Source organism: Podarcis bocagei, assembly GCF_964188305.1.
Source record: "Podarcis bocagei genome assembly, chromosome: 5".
NCBI classification, from domain to species: Eukaryota; Metazoa; Chordata; class Lepidosauria; order Squamata; family Lacertidae; genus Podarcis; species Podarcis bocagei.
Window position 1 is genome coordinate 27,084,728 of NC_138129.1, and position 15,399 is coordinate 27,100,126.

The 15,399-nt window shown below is 41.7% G+C and overlaps 1 protein-coding gene across 2 annotated transcripts in view; it reads left to right on the plus strand.

The window, feature by feature from the left end:
• Window positions 1-8,412: 8,412 nt before the first annotated feature.
• Window positions 8,413-15,399, plus strand: part of ARHGAP40 (Rho GTPase activating protein 40) — a 36,393-nt gene continuing 29,406 nt past the window's right edge. Inside the window, exon 1 of one of the 2 annotated variants that reach the window (XM_081196210.1) lies at window positions 8,413-8,748. In XM_081196210.1, the coding sequence (XP_081052336.1) occupies window positions 8,639-8,748 (110 nt within the window). In that variant the 5' untranslated portion in view covers window positions 8,413-8,638. The remainder of the gene's footprint in view (window positions 8,749-15,399) is intronic. The other variant, XM_081196209.1, reaches the window with a different exon arrangement.

The window sequence follows — 15,399 nt, forward strand, 5'->3', positions numbered from 1 at the left end:
TCACTGGTATGTTGTTGGGATCTATGAGAAAGGAATTTGAATTCTGTGCCATAAAATCCTACAACCCCAGAAGACTGGGTCTGTGAAAAGAGCTAGTTATTGAGGTTTGGTACATTTACAGAAATGTGCAATACTTGCCTAAACACCACATTGGTTGTATAGATTGCTTTTTGACAGCTAGAGGGAGAGTCAGGTTGGGCTCAGAATATTAAGAGGAGAAGAGGTGGAAAAAGGAAGGCTCAATGACTAGACCATCTAAATGGGTGCTTCATGCTGCTTCAGAGTATTCCGTTTCCCAACAAATGGAAGACGAACTCCAATTGTTGAGGGTTTTGTGTAATCTGCTTACAGTGATTCCCTATGGTTGTTAGAACTGTGTGCCACTATCAAAAGTGAGATCCTCTAAACTCCATGTCTGATACCAGATCCTGCACTGGAGAATCAAATTGCATGGCCAAAAGTCAAAGCAGCCATATGCATGCACAGGGGAGAAAAAAACATACCGAGCCTGCGCTTTATTTTGCTGTTTCCTTCATTGCAGTTCCTACTTTCAAAGCTGCCACTCCAGTTAAAAACCAGCTTGCCCTTTTAAGAGCAAGAACTGCAGCAGCAGAACTGCAGCAGTGCCCATGTGTGTACATAGTGACCTGGTTTGCACATACTGCTATGCCATAGTTTATTAAACTATGATTTATTACTCCACGGTTTGTTCGATCATCTGAATCTTGTTCAGCAGCTCAGCTGGGATGTGTGTGCTGCAACCAACTATGATCTGAAGCCATGGTTTGTTATTGGCTTACAAACCTTAGTTTTAACTATGGCTTGGTGTTGTGTGTGAACCACAGGCCTTATTTGATACTTTTGAGTTTCAGGATCTCAAAATGGAGTGAAGTTTCTGGAGTTTTTGCCATGATCTTGCCGGTAGGTTCCAAAACCTGACCAGGATTTTTTTTAAAAAATAGCAACCTTTTGCAGCACAGTTGACTGGCCTGTTGCTTGTTGCTAAGTATATGTAGTAGGAACTGCCAATGCAGGGTTAGGCCGATCCAAAAGTGTCCATAGGTTCCTTTTGACAGATGGGGAGGTTCCCCTACCTGTAAAATCGCTTGACATTATATGCTGTTGGGGGATTTGTGCCTGCCGAAATGCAAGCATTATTGCACATGAAAAATCAGGAGTCTTCTCTAAGCTGTGTGAAATGGATTGCTCTTCAGGCCTTACACCCAACATTATTTAAACTTGGCGCTGAATGCAAGTCCTGCTGGGATTGGCTCTTCAAAACAAACCTTGATCAATGGCTAAGGAAATTAGGGGATAATATGGTGATGAAGAATTGCATGTCATATCTGCCTTTCAGAGGGAAGAATGAAAACAATCCAGATTTTTCAACAAAACTGGTTGTTCTTTTTATTTTGTATTGGAACAACAACTACAGAAGGAATGAAGTGATACATGTGGCCATTCTCACTCTGATATGACAGTATTTGTCATACAATATGTGCTTGCTGCATGATTGAAATGATCTTTTGTAATTATGAAATCAATTTAAGATAAAAGAAGTGTGAAGAAAAAAGCGTGCATACCTTAAACCATAAAAACAATGAAAAGGGTTTTCTGCTTCATAGCTTCCTCTTACTAAGTTCTTCCTTAGGCATTAAAAATGTCTTATGTGGTTTAAGTTTCAATATTGATCAAAGTTAAAAGGCACGGGTTCATGTTTGGAGAGGCATGCTGTAAGGTTGAAATCAATTAAACAGGAAATAAAGATCATAACTTTCCTCCAGGTGTTCTAAAGTCCTAGATGAGCTTATGGGGCTGCTGCCATGGTATTTGTACTCTTTGGGGTGCATGAATTTTTGGATAGTTTTTTTCACAACTCCGCTCTCTAAGCCTGGTTATCTATCAGGCAAACCCACCTTCCCTTTTTAAAGGCGCGACTCTGGGTGGTTCTTCAGACTATGGTTCAAAGGCCACATTGGTGTGCTGCCCTACAACCCTCTTCTCTCATGAGGGAAGATAGTTGAGCTATATAATATTTGGGATGCCATTTTTCTGTGAGGGGCTCGCACTTACAGAGTACATGACCTTGTGTGAAGTGAGTTCACTGATAAGGATCCATGGTAATGACTACTTTCCCCTTCAAGCCTGAGGGACGAATGAGCTTTTTAAAGGATTCCCTCAAGAGGAAGTCTGGCATCAGTCACCTGCTTATTTGGAAAAGGCATAGGATCTTTGTACAGGAGAGATGGTATACAACCCAAAAGGAGACAGTGACATGAAAGAGTGGAAAATCTCTTATCTCTCCAAGCACTTTTCCCTTCCTTAAGTGTGAAACTGTCACACCTTGATTAAATTGGATAGAGCCACTGGGGAACTTGATAAATTCAAATTCAGTTTGTGGGCTGAGTTTCGTCATTCCCCAGTTGGGAATTGGCTTTTAGTTGAGAGCCGTGTATCTGCCAGATGTGTACCAGTGGGCAGCATATATATCTGGCCTTTCCTGTCCCACCTTCATCTCCATCTGCTAGTAACTTGCTTATATTATAAATACAAGTTCTTTGCTTCTAAAGAGCAGTGCGCTTATTCCCCACCTAAAGGCCTAATCTTCTGTTTGTCACATAACACGCTGGTGCTTTTAAAGCAGCTTAGGAGTCTCCATATGGAGGCACATTATGCGCTCCGTCATGCTGCTCTGGGCTGTGTGATCTGATTAGGTTTTCTGCACTTAGGAGAGCCAAACCTCTTTTAGCAATTGGATTGAGGAGGTGAAGGCCTCAATGACTATGGTGCTTTTCGCTTGCTGCATGTTTTGCTTAAGCGGTTTTGAAGGAACATCACCGCTGGACTTCTTCAAACAGCACCCAGGGCTAAAGTGACAATAGGGCTTCCAGGCACCGAATCTGTGGTGGTATGGATCACACTCATCCATGTCGTGGCGTTTGACACTGGTAAGTGGAGGGAGATGCGTGGCACGATGGGATTGAAGCTGGAAAGTTTTTACCCAACTATCAAAGGCTTGCCACTTTATTTTACTCTTCTACCATCCCTGGCTGACAAAAATTTTTTTTAAAATTTTTCCCCCTACAAACTCAGTTTTAAGATACCCGTTTGCACAAGGTGTTTTCTGAGGATTCCCTCCCTCTTCCACCACCTCACCCCACCCCCACTATTCATATTGTAATATCTTGCAAGTTAAGCCGTATCATTAAAAAACACAAACCACTGCGGTCACCAGATACCATGATGGTACTCCATTCTGTTCTCTCTCACCACTCAGTACAGTGGTACCTTGGTTCTCAAATGCCTTGGTTCCCAAACTCCAAAAACCCAGAAGTGTTCTGGTTTGTGAATGTTTTTTGGAAGCTGAACGTTTGATGCGGCTGTCAGCTATTGTTTCCGGGGCGCCTGCACCAATCAGAAGCTGCAGCTTTGGTTTTTCAAACATTTCTGAAGTCAAACAGAGTTCTGGAATGGATTAAGTTTGAGAACTAAGGTGCAACTATTTGGCGCTTTTGTTTTAGCTATTTATTTTCTGTTTTTGTTTTTGAGGCTTTTCCGGTTAATTTGTTTTTTGTGACTGTGTGGAACCCAGTTCAGCTACTGATTGATTGATTGATTGATTGATTGTGTGACTGCGGAAATGGATAAAAGCCCCCCATCCAAACAATGACTATCATCAGTGCAGGTATGAAAAAATAACCATTTTTATTTTTATCATCTACAATACTGTCTTATTTATTTTATAGTACAAAACATTGATTGTTGCTTTCATTTTATGGATCAGTGGTCTCATTGGATAGTAAAATTCATGTTAAATTGCTGTTTTAGGGGTTGTGTTTAAAAGTCTGGAACAGATTAATCCGTTTTGTATTACTTTCTATGGGAAAGCACGCCTTGGTTTTGGAATGCTTTGGTTTTGGAATGGACTTCCAGAACAGATTAAGTTTGAGAACTAAGGTACCACTGTATTCTTTGCCCACTGAGCATGCCCCATCTGCGGTTTGGGTGGCATCTTTCCCTTTAGGATGTCCTCCTCCCCCCAAAAAGTTTTTTTTAAAAAACTTCAAGCATTTTATTCCCTTAAGCCTGCTATTTTGATTACGTACTGTAAGAATGTATCCTCGGAAAGTGAGTTTGCTATTAGTATATGGACATTTGTGAGGAAGTGGTCCTGTGACTGGATTTTCACAAGAGCACTTTGTCCTCTAAATACCGTATTTTTTGCACCATAACACTCACTTTTTTCCTCCTAGAAAGTAAGGGGAAATGTCTGTGCGTGTTATGGAGTGAATGCCTACGGGTGGCGGGGGGGATCTGCTGCAGTCGTGAGCAGAGGATCCATGGTTCCCTTTCCTTCCCTCCTCCGTGGTTACAAAGCATGGATCCTCAGGATTTTTGCATTGGTCTACTCCAAACACACTGTCAGATCACATGTCTGTGGCCGCAGCATGAACCACAAAAATCATATATCCACTATTTCGTTTAGAATATTTTTTTCCTTGTTTTCCTCCTCTAAAAACTATGTGCGTGTTATGGTCTGGTGCGTGTTATAGAGCGAAAAATACGGTAATAGTTTACTCAGGGCAGACCGCCCGCCTCAAAATAATTGTGCGAATCAGCCCCATAATCTGTTGCTTGCGTTTGAACACTTATTGCTTTGCTTGTTAGTTTGTGTCAGAAATAATGATGAAAAGGTTTCACAAACTACTGTAGTCAACCAGAGAAGAATTAAATGAATAGGGAGCATGTACAAGACGTTAATGTTGCATTGTGGAAAATATTCTTCCATCTCAAAATAGTTGTGTGAAATGACTCCAAATTCTTCCTGTTGTTGTTGTTGTTGTTCCTTTGCTAAAGTCACTGTGTAGTTTCATTGACATGATTATTTCCAGGACACCTTGCATGCTGCGAGTGGCTTGCAAACTGAAATTTTTTATTAGAAAAACAAAACAAAACATTAAGATGGGAAGGAGCAGATGTAGAGAAATAAGAGGAATTGGAAGAATTTAAAAGGCAGGGCCGAGTAGAAGGTATTGATGCTGCAGCAGTCCTCCCACAATCAGACACTTGTAATAATTCAGTGGTGGCAGTTTGGAGTAGCCACCAATTTTTGGACTAGAATTTACGCAAGGGTGCTTTGTTTGGGAATTTGAATGACCCAGGCAAGATGGTAACCGTATAGCACAATTTGAAAGAGATGTTTAATTTGTAAGTATTCTTGGAAGTTTTGAATTGCCTTTCCAGAAAGTGTTGAATCTAGAAATGAATTAATGCCCATTGCACTGTTGTATAATTGGAAGAGTGGTGAAGTTGTGAATACAGTCATACCTCATGTTACGTCCGCTTCATGTTACGTTCTTTCAGGTTACGTCCCGCAGCAACCCGGAAGTACTGGAAAGGGTTACTTCCGGGTTTCACTGCTCGTGCATGTGCAAAAGTGCAAAATGACGTCATGTGCAGAAGCAGCAAATTGCAACCCGTGCATACGCAGACGCGCCGCTGTGGGTTGCGCTCTTTTCATGTTGAAAATGGGCCTCCGGAATGGATCCCATTCGCAACCAGAAGTCGCAGGAATCTAACATAGAGCAATACATTTTGCAGGTGTAGCAGCAGGTGGCCTGATCTACTGTAATGAATTGTTAGGGAAATGAACGAGACTGGTTCCTCTTTTGGATCACTCAATGCATTTTAGGTGCCTCTCATTGTTAAACCTACCCAATTTCCCCCCCTATGAAAATGCAAAGTTTTAACATAATTTGCACTGTTATTAGGTGTTTCATGAGTAATTTGAAATATTTGGGAACCTGCTTTACAAAGATTTTAAAATGATCACCCATGCATGCAAAGTGCCTATCCTTTCTATACAACATCCTGTGTTTCCTTAGGTACAGTATGCACAGTATTTCAAAGTTACAGGTGTGCTTGGATTCACAGAAAATAGTGGCAGACTTTTCACTGTTTAATTGCCTGCTGCATTTGTTTTCCCACTTGTGTTTTCGTTTTTCTATTGCGAAAATTGCAGCAAGGATAACATCCGCACTGTCTTACAACTCTTGTTCTTCCATGTTTTAAGGCTGTGGATCTTACTGGGCTTTCTTTACCTAGAGGACTAAATACTTAATATAAAGTCTTAAATTTACATTCTGAATACTGCAAGAAAGACTTCAGTGGATAGCCCGAAGTTCTAGTATTACCTGAGATTGCTACACCTGAAAAAAGGAATTGCAGCATCCCAGTACGTTAGATTTCTCCCCGTCCACTTTCTCAGTTGCACCCTAAGAGCCTATGATATTAGCAGTGTAGACCCAGACTAGGCCTCTTTCCTCAAAGTAACAAATACCGGTGTGTTGGGAAAAGATTTTGCTTGAGCCGTCTTTCTCTCATATATATATATAATGCGTGAGAGAGTTGGCTCTCCTTCCATTGCACCTGATTAAGAGGTAAAATAAATATTTACAAGATGTCATGTTATACCAGCAGGCATTGATATAAGGGAAAGGTGCCATCTTACATATTTTAAGGTTGCTTCTCTTGTGTAATACAGTGGTACCTTGGGTTAAGTACCGTATTTTTCGCTCTATAACACGCACCAGACCATAACACGCACATAGTTTTTAGAGGAGGAAAACAAGGAAAAAAATATTCTAAACGAAATAGTGGATATATGATTTTTGTGGTTCATGCTGCGGCCACAGACATGTGATCTGACAGTGTGTTTGGAGTAGACCAATGCAAAAATCCTGAGGATCCATGCTTTGTAACCACGGAGGAGGGAAGGAAAGGGAACCATGGATCCTCTGCTCACGACTGCAGCAGATCCCCCCCGCCACCCGTAGGCATTCACTCCATAACACGCACAGACATTTCCCCTTACTTTCTAGGAGGAAAAAAGTGAGTGTTATGGTGCAAAAAATACGGTACTTAATTTGTTCCGGAGGTCCGTTCTTAACCTGAAACTGTTCTTAACCTGAAGCACCAGTTTAGCTAATGGGGCCTCCTGCTGCTGCCGTGCCGCTGGAGCACGATTTCTGTTCTCATCCTGAAGCAAAGTTCTTAACCCGAGGTACTATTTCTGGGTTAGCGGAGTCTGTAACCTGAAGTGTATGTAACCCAAGGTACCTCTGTACATAGAGGTGTGTGTGTGTGTGTGTGTGTGTGTGTGTGTGAGAGAGAGAGAGAGAGAGAGAGAGAGAGAGAGAGAGCATACTATTATTTATTAGATTTCATACCCACCCTTCACCATAAGGTCCCAGGGAAGGTTACAACAAAACGATTCTGAAACAAAATGGTCACAACCATAAATTAAAAGAAGTTCACAAATGGCAACTTCATTATACATCTGTAAGCGCCATGCGAAAACGTTCTTGTTCAACCAGGCCTTCGGCTGATTAACAGTCTATGTCCTTTTAAATGTGTTTGCAAGAGGGTGTGTGGTTTTGTTTTGTTTTGTTTTTGGTTATGTTCTTTGTGGTTTTATTCTGTATTTTATGCTGTGAACTGCACTGAGATCATCAAATGAAGGGTGGTATACACATTTAATTAACAACAACAGCAGCAGCAGCAGCAGCTTCGTTTGTAAAACAATTACATTTATTTTAAAAAATGCAAACATTTAAAAAATAAATCTATAAAGTCAGTTAAAAATAGTTCTGAGACAGAAGCAGACTGGGATAATGATCTCCACTTAAAAGACGTGTTGGAAACATGTGGGATATGTTTATCATAAGGAGATCTGGGGTTCCTACACATCATATATTTAAAGTACATCCCTACCAAAAACCCTGGGAACTTTACCCCTCTGAGAGCTACAATTCCCAGCCAAACTACAGTTCCCAGTTTTTACGTTTGCGGGGTAGAGGGAGAGAAGAGAAATCTGTTTTAAATGCGTGGTGTGTACGTGGCCAAATTGTGAAGAAGCAGACTTCAGACAAAGGCACCGTGCCGTCTTTTTGAGTAGTGTGTGTGTGTGTGTGTGTGTGTGTGTGTGTGTTTATACAACCTTGTCTTTCTGGATCTTCTAGTTGTGGGCATGACTTCTGGAGCCGTACCAGAGCCTTTAAAGTGTAATATTTAAGCTTTTCACTCCCTGCCGTCTGACTACCAAAAGTAACTGTCTGTATCCTGATAGCATTTGTCGGGGCTAAACTTGGTTGTAGATTGACCTGGAATGGACAGGTATTTCCCGTTTTGTTCCCGCCTTGCAGCCGACAAGAGATTGCCCAAAAGCAGTCAAAGTTTGGATTCTGCCGGCTTTGCCTGTCACCGGTAAAGCCTTGCATTTCCAGCGTGTGCCTTCCTTATGAGCCTTCCAAGCACGAGGTTGCTGGTGACTGTTCTTGGACCGAAGTCATGGGTATGTTGGCTAGATTTTTATCTCTCCGTTCTCACCCTGCCGTATATGAGGAGAGAAGAAGGAGAGAAGAAGGAGGAGGATTTGCTGTCTAATTAGCAGCATTCCTGAGACGTGACTGGGTGGTGCTGCAGCCCTGTTGCGTTTGCTGCAGTCAGCTGCTCAACAATCCAAAAGTGTTCCAGGAACTTACTCTGTTCTGGGACTATTTGAAGAGAGACACAGATGGACTGGTGTTTGGTGTTTCTCTCCGCAGAGAAGAGCAATTTGTACTCTGTATAAAGGAATATGGATAAATTTGGAAAGCATGGCAGGTCCGGATTTGTTAGGACTCGCATTCCTAGACCTCAGGTCCTACTACAGCCAATCCAGCCTTCTGGTCATCCAGGTGTTTGCAGGTAATTCTCACATCTTTGTTTTGGGATGCCTCCTTTTTGGTGATTTACACTAGCGTAGAAGGTGGCATGGAGTTAGGAAGACCGTATTGTGCTCTGCTGGTAGTGTAATCAAATGGGAAATCCCAAATTTAAGGGACTAATAAAACTCAGTACGCAAAGATTGTAGCAAATACCGGTAATTGATATCGCTTATTTGTCTGTTTTTTTGTTTTTTTTTGCAGTCACAGTCTAAATTGGTGCATTTTAAATGAGCTTCTTAGTAGTCTGTTTCAGGAAATGCAAAAAGTTGTTTCAGTGTTAGAAACTACTGCATAAACCCTTATTAAAGAAATGATAACTTGTCTTGGAAACTGTTTCTGAGTAAAGGGAAGTAAAAGGGATAGCATAACTTCTAATGGACTGAAATTTTCTCAATCATAGTTTAGAGCCAAATGTGGGAGTACGCCCAGAGTTTTTATATAAGATATACATAGGCTACATTTCTCAGCGCCTTTGTTTGCTTGTTGGTTCCAGTGAAAGCAGCTGGACAAGCTTCCAAGGAGATATACTTAGGATCACAGTGTCCGTATATTTATTGTGGTATTGTGGATATTTAGTCAACTATCATGCACTCTGACTTGGGAAGTACTTTCCATTTCCCATATTAATATAAGGCAGATTGATACATCAATACAAGTTTGGTAGTTTTGTTTTTGTTTTGACAGGCATTTGTTACCAGTAGTTTTTTTCTTTGCTTTAGATACTTCTCATTCTAACAGGCTAGTTTCGGGTTTTTTGGTGGGGAAGTCATGACTGAAGGATAGGTTTATGGGAAATTGTCAAGAAGCAATGGCAAAATAAAATAAGAGGAGGGTCTACTTCATTTTGAAAACTTTAGATGGCACAGTTTAAGATGACTGTGGGTTTTTTTATTTAAAAAATCTTGAAAGGATCTCAATTTCAATATATCTGTTGTTCTTTTTGCCTCAAACTGCATCATGTATGGGATTTTAGTATTAACCAAAGCCTGATGATGGAAATTCAGATATACTGCTTAAATTGAAATCATGCATGCATGCATGTAAGTCACCCAGTGCTTGCATAATGAATACTCTGTTACGTATTTGCAGGCATGATTGATGGTGCCTGTGACTACGTGATGCTTGCAAAATGATATGCCAAAAATCCCAATAGTTTAATTGCTCTTCCGAATGGCCACATGTTCAATTAGTGTCGTAGTAACCACAGCATCCGTACTGGATTGCCATTAAGATGCCTAGCCTTGTTGAACCCCGCAGTCTTCAGTGCTATCCTTTCCAAGAACTGTTACTAAAGCTGTGGTTATTGATCCAGATTCCCTTGCATCATCTCCCTCTCCTCCTCACCCTTCCAAATTCAGGTTGATGAAGCCTGTATTTCTAGTGTCAGCACGCCGACTGAGTGCCAGCTGTGCTGCATTGTCTCGCAGTTCAAAAAAACCTGACTCGGTCACATTCCACAAGGTGACCAAACTTCATGCAGAAACTATTTGGTGCATTTTTGTGGCGGGGTTAACTTGTCTTCGAGATAAGCCTTAAAATAAACACCTATCCCTTTTTCTCTTTGTCTGTGACCCTGAATTTAACCCCATCTGCACATCTCGCTTCAAAGAAGATGTACTTCTAAGTAGCAGGTGCAGCGCTGAAGTCTGGATTTGGTTTTGTGAGCCAAACTGACCCCTCTCCATCTGGGGGTGGGGGGAAATGGTGACTACAAGGAGCTTATGGATCTGTGCTTTTAATTTGCATGGCCCGCAAATCTCTTTAAGCATGCAGCTTAAGTGGATCCTTCTTGGGTTCTGTTTTGGTGGCCTTGGAAATAGTTTATTCCTCTACTGTTTACATCATTCCTTGCTAATCACTGAGCCGGAATAGTTTCTGTTTCCCAATGTTCTTCTTGAACAGCAAATGCTTCCCAAAAACAGGGGTGGGGGGTGGGGAGAGAGAGAGAGAATGCCTCCATTGTTATATGGTAGAAATTTGGTCTCCTCTGAAGGATGGGGTTGCAAAACCGTATTAAATTACCATATTTTTTGCACCATAACACTCACTTTTTTCCCTCCTAAAAAGTAAGGGGAAATGTCTGTGCGTGTTAGGGAGGCAATGCCTATGGGTGGCATGCCTACGGATTTTCCTCCTCTAAAAACTACATGCGTGTTATGGTCGGGTGCGTGTTATAGAGCGAAAAATACGGTATATGATAGGTTTTGTACTGATCAAGTTAGTTGCATAACAGTCTAAACTGGCTTTTGCCAGCCAGGCACCCTCCAGCTGTTTTGGGCTACAAGTCCCATCAGCCCTGCACACATGCACCAGCTGGGGCTGATGGGAACTGTAGTACAAAACAGCTGGAGGGCAATGGGCTGGTCTAAATATGGTGGGAAAGGCTTTTTGTCTAAGAATGAAAAAAGAGAATAGCATTATTTGTACATTCTACGTATTATACTGTCTGGTGGAAGAGCATGTTAGACATGTATCAAAATGACTACAAGGCCTGATATTCAAAGCACGTGCTGTTTAAAACCCAACAAGAAAAGGGTGGTTACCCTTCCAAACTTGTGAGGTGTGGGAAGTGAGGAAGGCCTCCTTTGGAAAGAAATTCCAGATTTGGTGGAGGGGAGAGGAAGGAATCATAAAGGTTCCTCTTTAAAAACCTTTCAGATTCTGACTTCCTTTTCATTTCAGTGGCACCAGTAGTGTCCCATCAGGCCTCTCAGTGAATTTTAGAAACAGAGAATTGTGGAGTTGAAAGGGACCACGAGGGTCATCTAGTCCAACCCCCTGCAGTTCAGGAATCTTTTGCCCAGCGTGTGGCTTGAACTCCCAACCCTGAGATTAAGAGTCTCATTCTCTGCCGACTGAGGAAAGTATGCAACTTCCTCTCTCACTGGATCACTCCTACACTTGCCAGGGAAAGTCTGCCACACACCTCAGTGTATGTATTAGTTATGCATTGGCTGACCAGCATGAGTTATAGCACCCTGCAGGGTCAGACAGGAGATTACAAGTATTGAAACAGCGTGCTCAGCTGCTTTTGAACCCTTTGTTTGTTTGTTTCATAATATTTATACAGTATGCCGTTTGATTGTAGTTTTAATTTTATTGGAATTTTATTTACAACATAACATAAACCTCCCACCCCCCAATACACAAATCCACCCTCATTAAACGTGAACATAACATACAGTGAGCATAACATACAACAATACAAACAACCAAATAAAAGACTTCCATTTGATTGTAAAAAACACACAAAAGAATAAGCAAAAAGAATAAAACAATAAAGTGATCAGTCAATAACAGCTATATAAAACAAAAATAAAATAAATAAAATTAAAGATAAGCGAAGCAGAGATTAAAACACATGGCAGAATTCTAGATATCTGAGTAGGCTTGCCTAAACAAAAATGTTTTTACAAGGTGCCAAAAAGTGAAAGTGCCTGCCTGATGGCAATATGCAGGGCGTTCCATACTAAAAGATCAATTTCTTACTAATGCAGAAGGAGTATTTTGTGGCAGCTATGTAACACTGCCATTATCACAGATTGAAGTGGTCAAGTGGTCATGTAAGGGGTAAGGTGGTCCTGTAGGTAAACCAGTCCCAAGCTGCGACAGGGTCTCACTCCTGCCAGCAATCATGCTGCACCATTTTGCACACAAACTGTAGCTTCTTCAGCCTGGATAGCTCAGTTGGTGGGAGCATGGTGCTGATAATGCCAGGGTTTCAAGTTCGATCCACAAATGGGACAGCTGCAGATTCTTGCATTGCACAGGGTTGGACTAGAAGATGATCAACTCTGCAGTTCCATGATGCTATGATTCTAGATCACGTGCAAGAGAAGCCCCAGATAGAGCATTAGAAGTCGTCTTCTCTCCCCCACCTCCTCTAGATGAGTGGGACAAAGGCCTTTATTGTACATCTATTGATTTACCGAAGTCTAGTCAAGGAACTGGCAGCTGAGCTTAAGAGGGAACCTAGATGTTTGCCTTCCACATCCCATCCAACCGTCTTACAACTTGAGCCACACTGTTTCCAAAACAGTTTTGAAGTTCAGTGGTACCTCGGGAAGCAAACGGGATCCGTTCCGGAGACCGTTCGCATCCCAAACAGAACGTAAGACGCGACAGTGCGTCTGCGCGGGTCACACATGTGTGTGACATCATTTTGACCGTCTGCGCATGCGCGAGCAGCAAAACCCAGAAGTAACGCGCTCTGTTACTTCCGGGTCGCCACGGAGCGCAACCTGAAAGCACTCAACCTGAAGCGTATTTCCCCCAAGGTATGACTGTAGATGAAAACTGCAAAAACTTCTTTAGATTGAGAAAGAAAAGCTGCTGTTTGTTGTCAGGTGAATCAAGGAAGAGGTTAGGTTAGGTTAGGCAAAAACAAACAAACACTGATCTTGGAGGAAATAAAAATTGCCCCACATTGTGCTTTTGGCTCAGCAGCAGAGAAAGCAGGAGATCATCATATACGTAGTAAAAGCTGTTGCATTTTTACCCCTTTGTTATTGATAAATCAGTGTAACGGGAAATGGAGGACACAGCTCATTCAGCATCCAATTCCTTGGCGCATTGCAGAGGGGCTCTCAGCTGCATGGGCCTCCTATGAGAGAAGTTCTTCTCTGAACTGTGAGAAACCCTGTGCATTTTGTAATTGGCTAAGTAGCCTGTCAGGGTTACATTTAGCAGGTGCCAATGCCATTGGACTTGGTTTCTTTCCTTGATACAGTGATTTGGAAGTGAAGGTAGTCCTGTCTCACTACCCTTTGATTTTGACTTGGCTCATAAATTTGATAAGCAGGTGCTCTCCTTTTGGTTGACCTAGTTGCCACAAATGTTGAGAAACTGAATGCCATTTGTGCCTGTAGAGGCAACAGCCACCCTAGTGCATATAGGGAAAAACAGAACTGGGAGTGGTGAGAACTGCCCTGTGGCTGTTACACAATTACTTCACCTCCCCGTTCGTTGCCTAATCTTTTTATCCTTTTACGCTAACAGTTTCCATCCACGTTAACACTGAATTGGCATTTGTGGAACACTGCAGAGCCCTGCTTTGAGCATGTCTACTTATTGGAGTTTTATTTATTTTACAAGGAAATTCACCAAGATAAAAAGAAAAATCCAGGCATAAGTAATAAAACCAAACAGGGAGAAAGCGAAGAAAGAGCTTCCATTAAGCCACAGGTTATATGGCTATATTCCTTAGCTCAAAATCAGTGGTCACACATATGTTGATTAAACAATTTCATTTTAATTCTCAAAAAATTATGAAGCCATAACTATTATAGAAGGATCAGCCTTGTGTTCTACAATGTTGAATAAATACATTCAGTCAGGAAATGTGTGTGAGAAAGAAATTATGTCCTCTTGCTCTAATGAGATACCTTAGCTTGGTCATCAGGGTATAATCTCAACATCTATTAAAGCACTCTGTGATAGATGGAATGTTCCTTGACATCCATTTGGAAATACGGTAGGTATCTACAGTATTGGAATTTTGATCTATGAAATTCTTAACCTGTTGTGTTGCTTTGTTGAACTAGTGGCTGCATACAAGAGCCACATATAGTAGAATTAGACCTGAATTCAGATCTGCATTCAGATCTGTTAAAACTATTGGATGGCCATTTGCCCGTATTCTGACTGACCTCCTTTGCAGGGTTTGTGAGAATAACATGAAGGGAGGTGGGAGAGTGGAATAAAAGATAATCTTTATTGTCATTGTCCCATACAGAACAATGAAATTGACAAATCTACATAAAACATTCAAAACCCAACAAGCCTGCTATCCCAGCTATCCCAACCTGGTTAGCCCCCTAAAAACTCTGATACCCCATTTTTAAATACAGTATACTCCCATAGAGACTCCTTATACTGTGTTTAAAACCAAAATCGCATTTGGGTAGAAACTGTTTCTCAGGCGGCTAGTCCTAGTCTTTATAACCCTGTACCTTCTTCCAGAAGGCAGAAGCTGAAAGAGATCATTTCCGGGGTGCGCACTATCCTGCGCTATCTCTGCAGCTTTCTTATGGCACCTGGAAGCATAGATTTGATCCAAGGTGGGAAGAGTGCACCCAATTATTCTCTCCGCAGTCTTTACAACCCTGGACAGCATTGTTTTTTCCCTGACCGTTCAGCTCCCAAACCACACACACAGACCATAAGTTAATACACCCTCCACAGTACAATGGTAAAATGCCATCAACAGGTCCTCTGAGCATGCTCCTCTGAGGTCTTCAGAAGGGTAGGATAAAATGCAATTTAAAAAGGAACTAACCTCCACTGGCCTCTTGTAATGTAAAACCATAAAACAGATAAGCATCATAAAACAGCATTCCAGCAGCAAAGGGAACCAATTCTTTGAATCAGTTACCTCCCAAGACCTGAAGGAAGAGATGCATCTAAATGTGAAATCAGAAAACAAGCAATGTGTGGGGACAACAGTCAAGTCCACAAGCTTGCTTGTGTCGCAACTTGATTCTTAAGCTTTGCCTGAGCTGATTCACACAACATACTAAGCCACACTTTAGCTTAGCAGGACCATGCAAATGTGCAGACTCCTGGAGGGGAAGTCGCATCCGCTTTTCTACTCCCTAGTGCTCCACACTAAGCAAAGCCAAGGTTTGCCTTC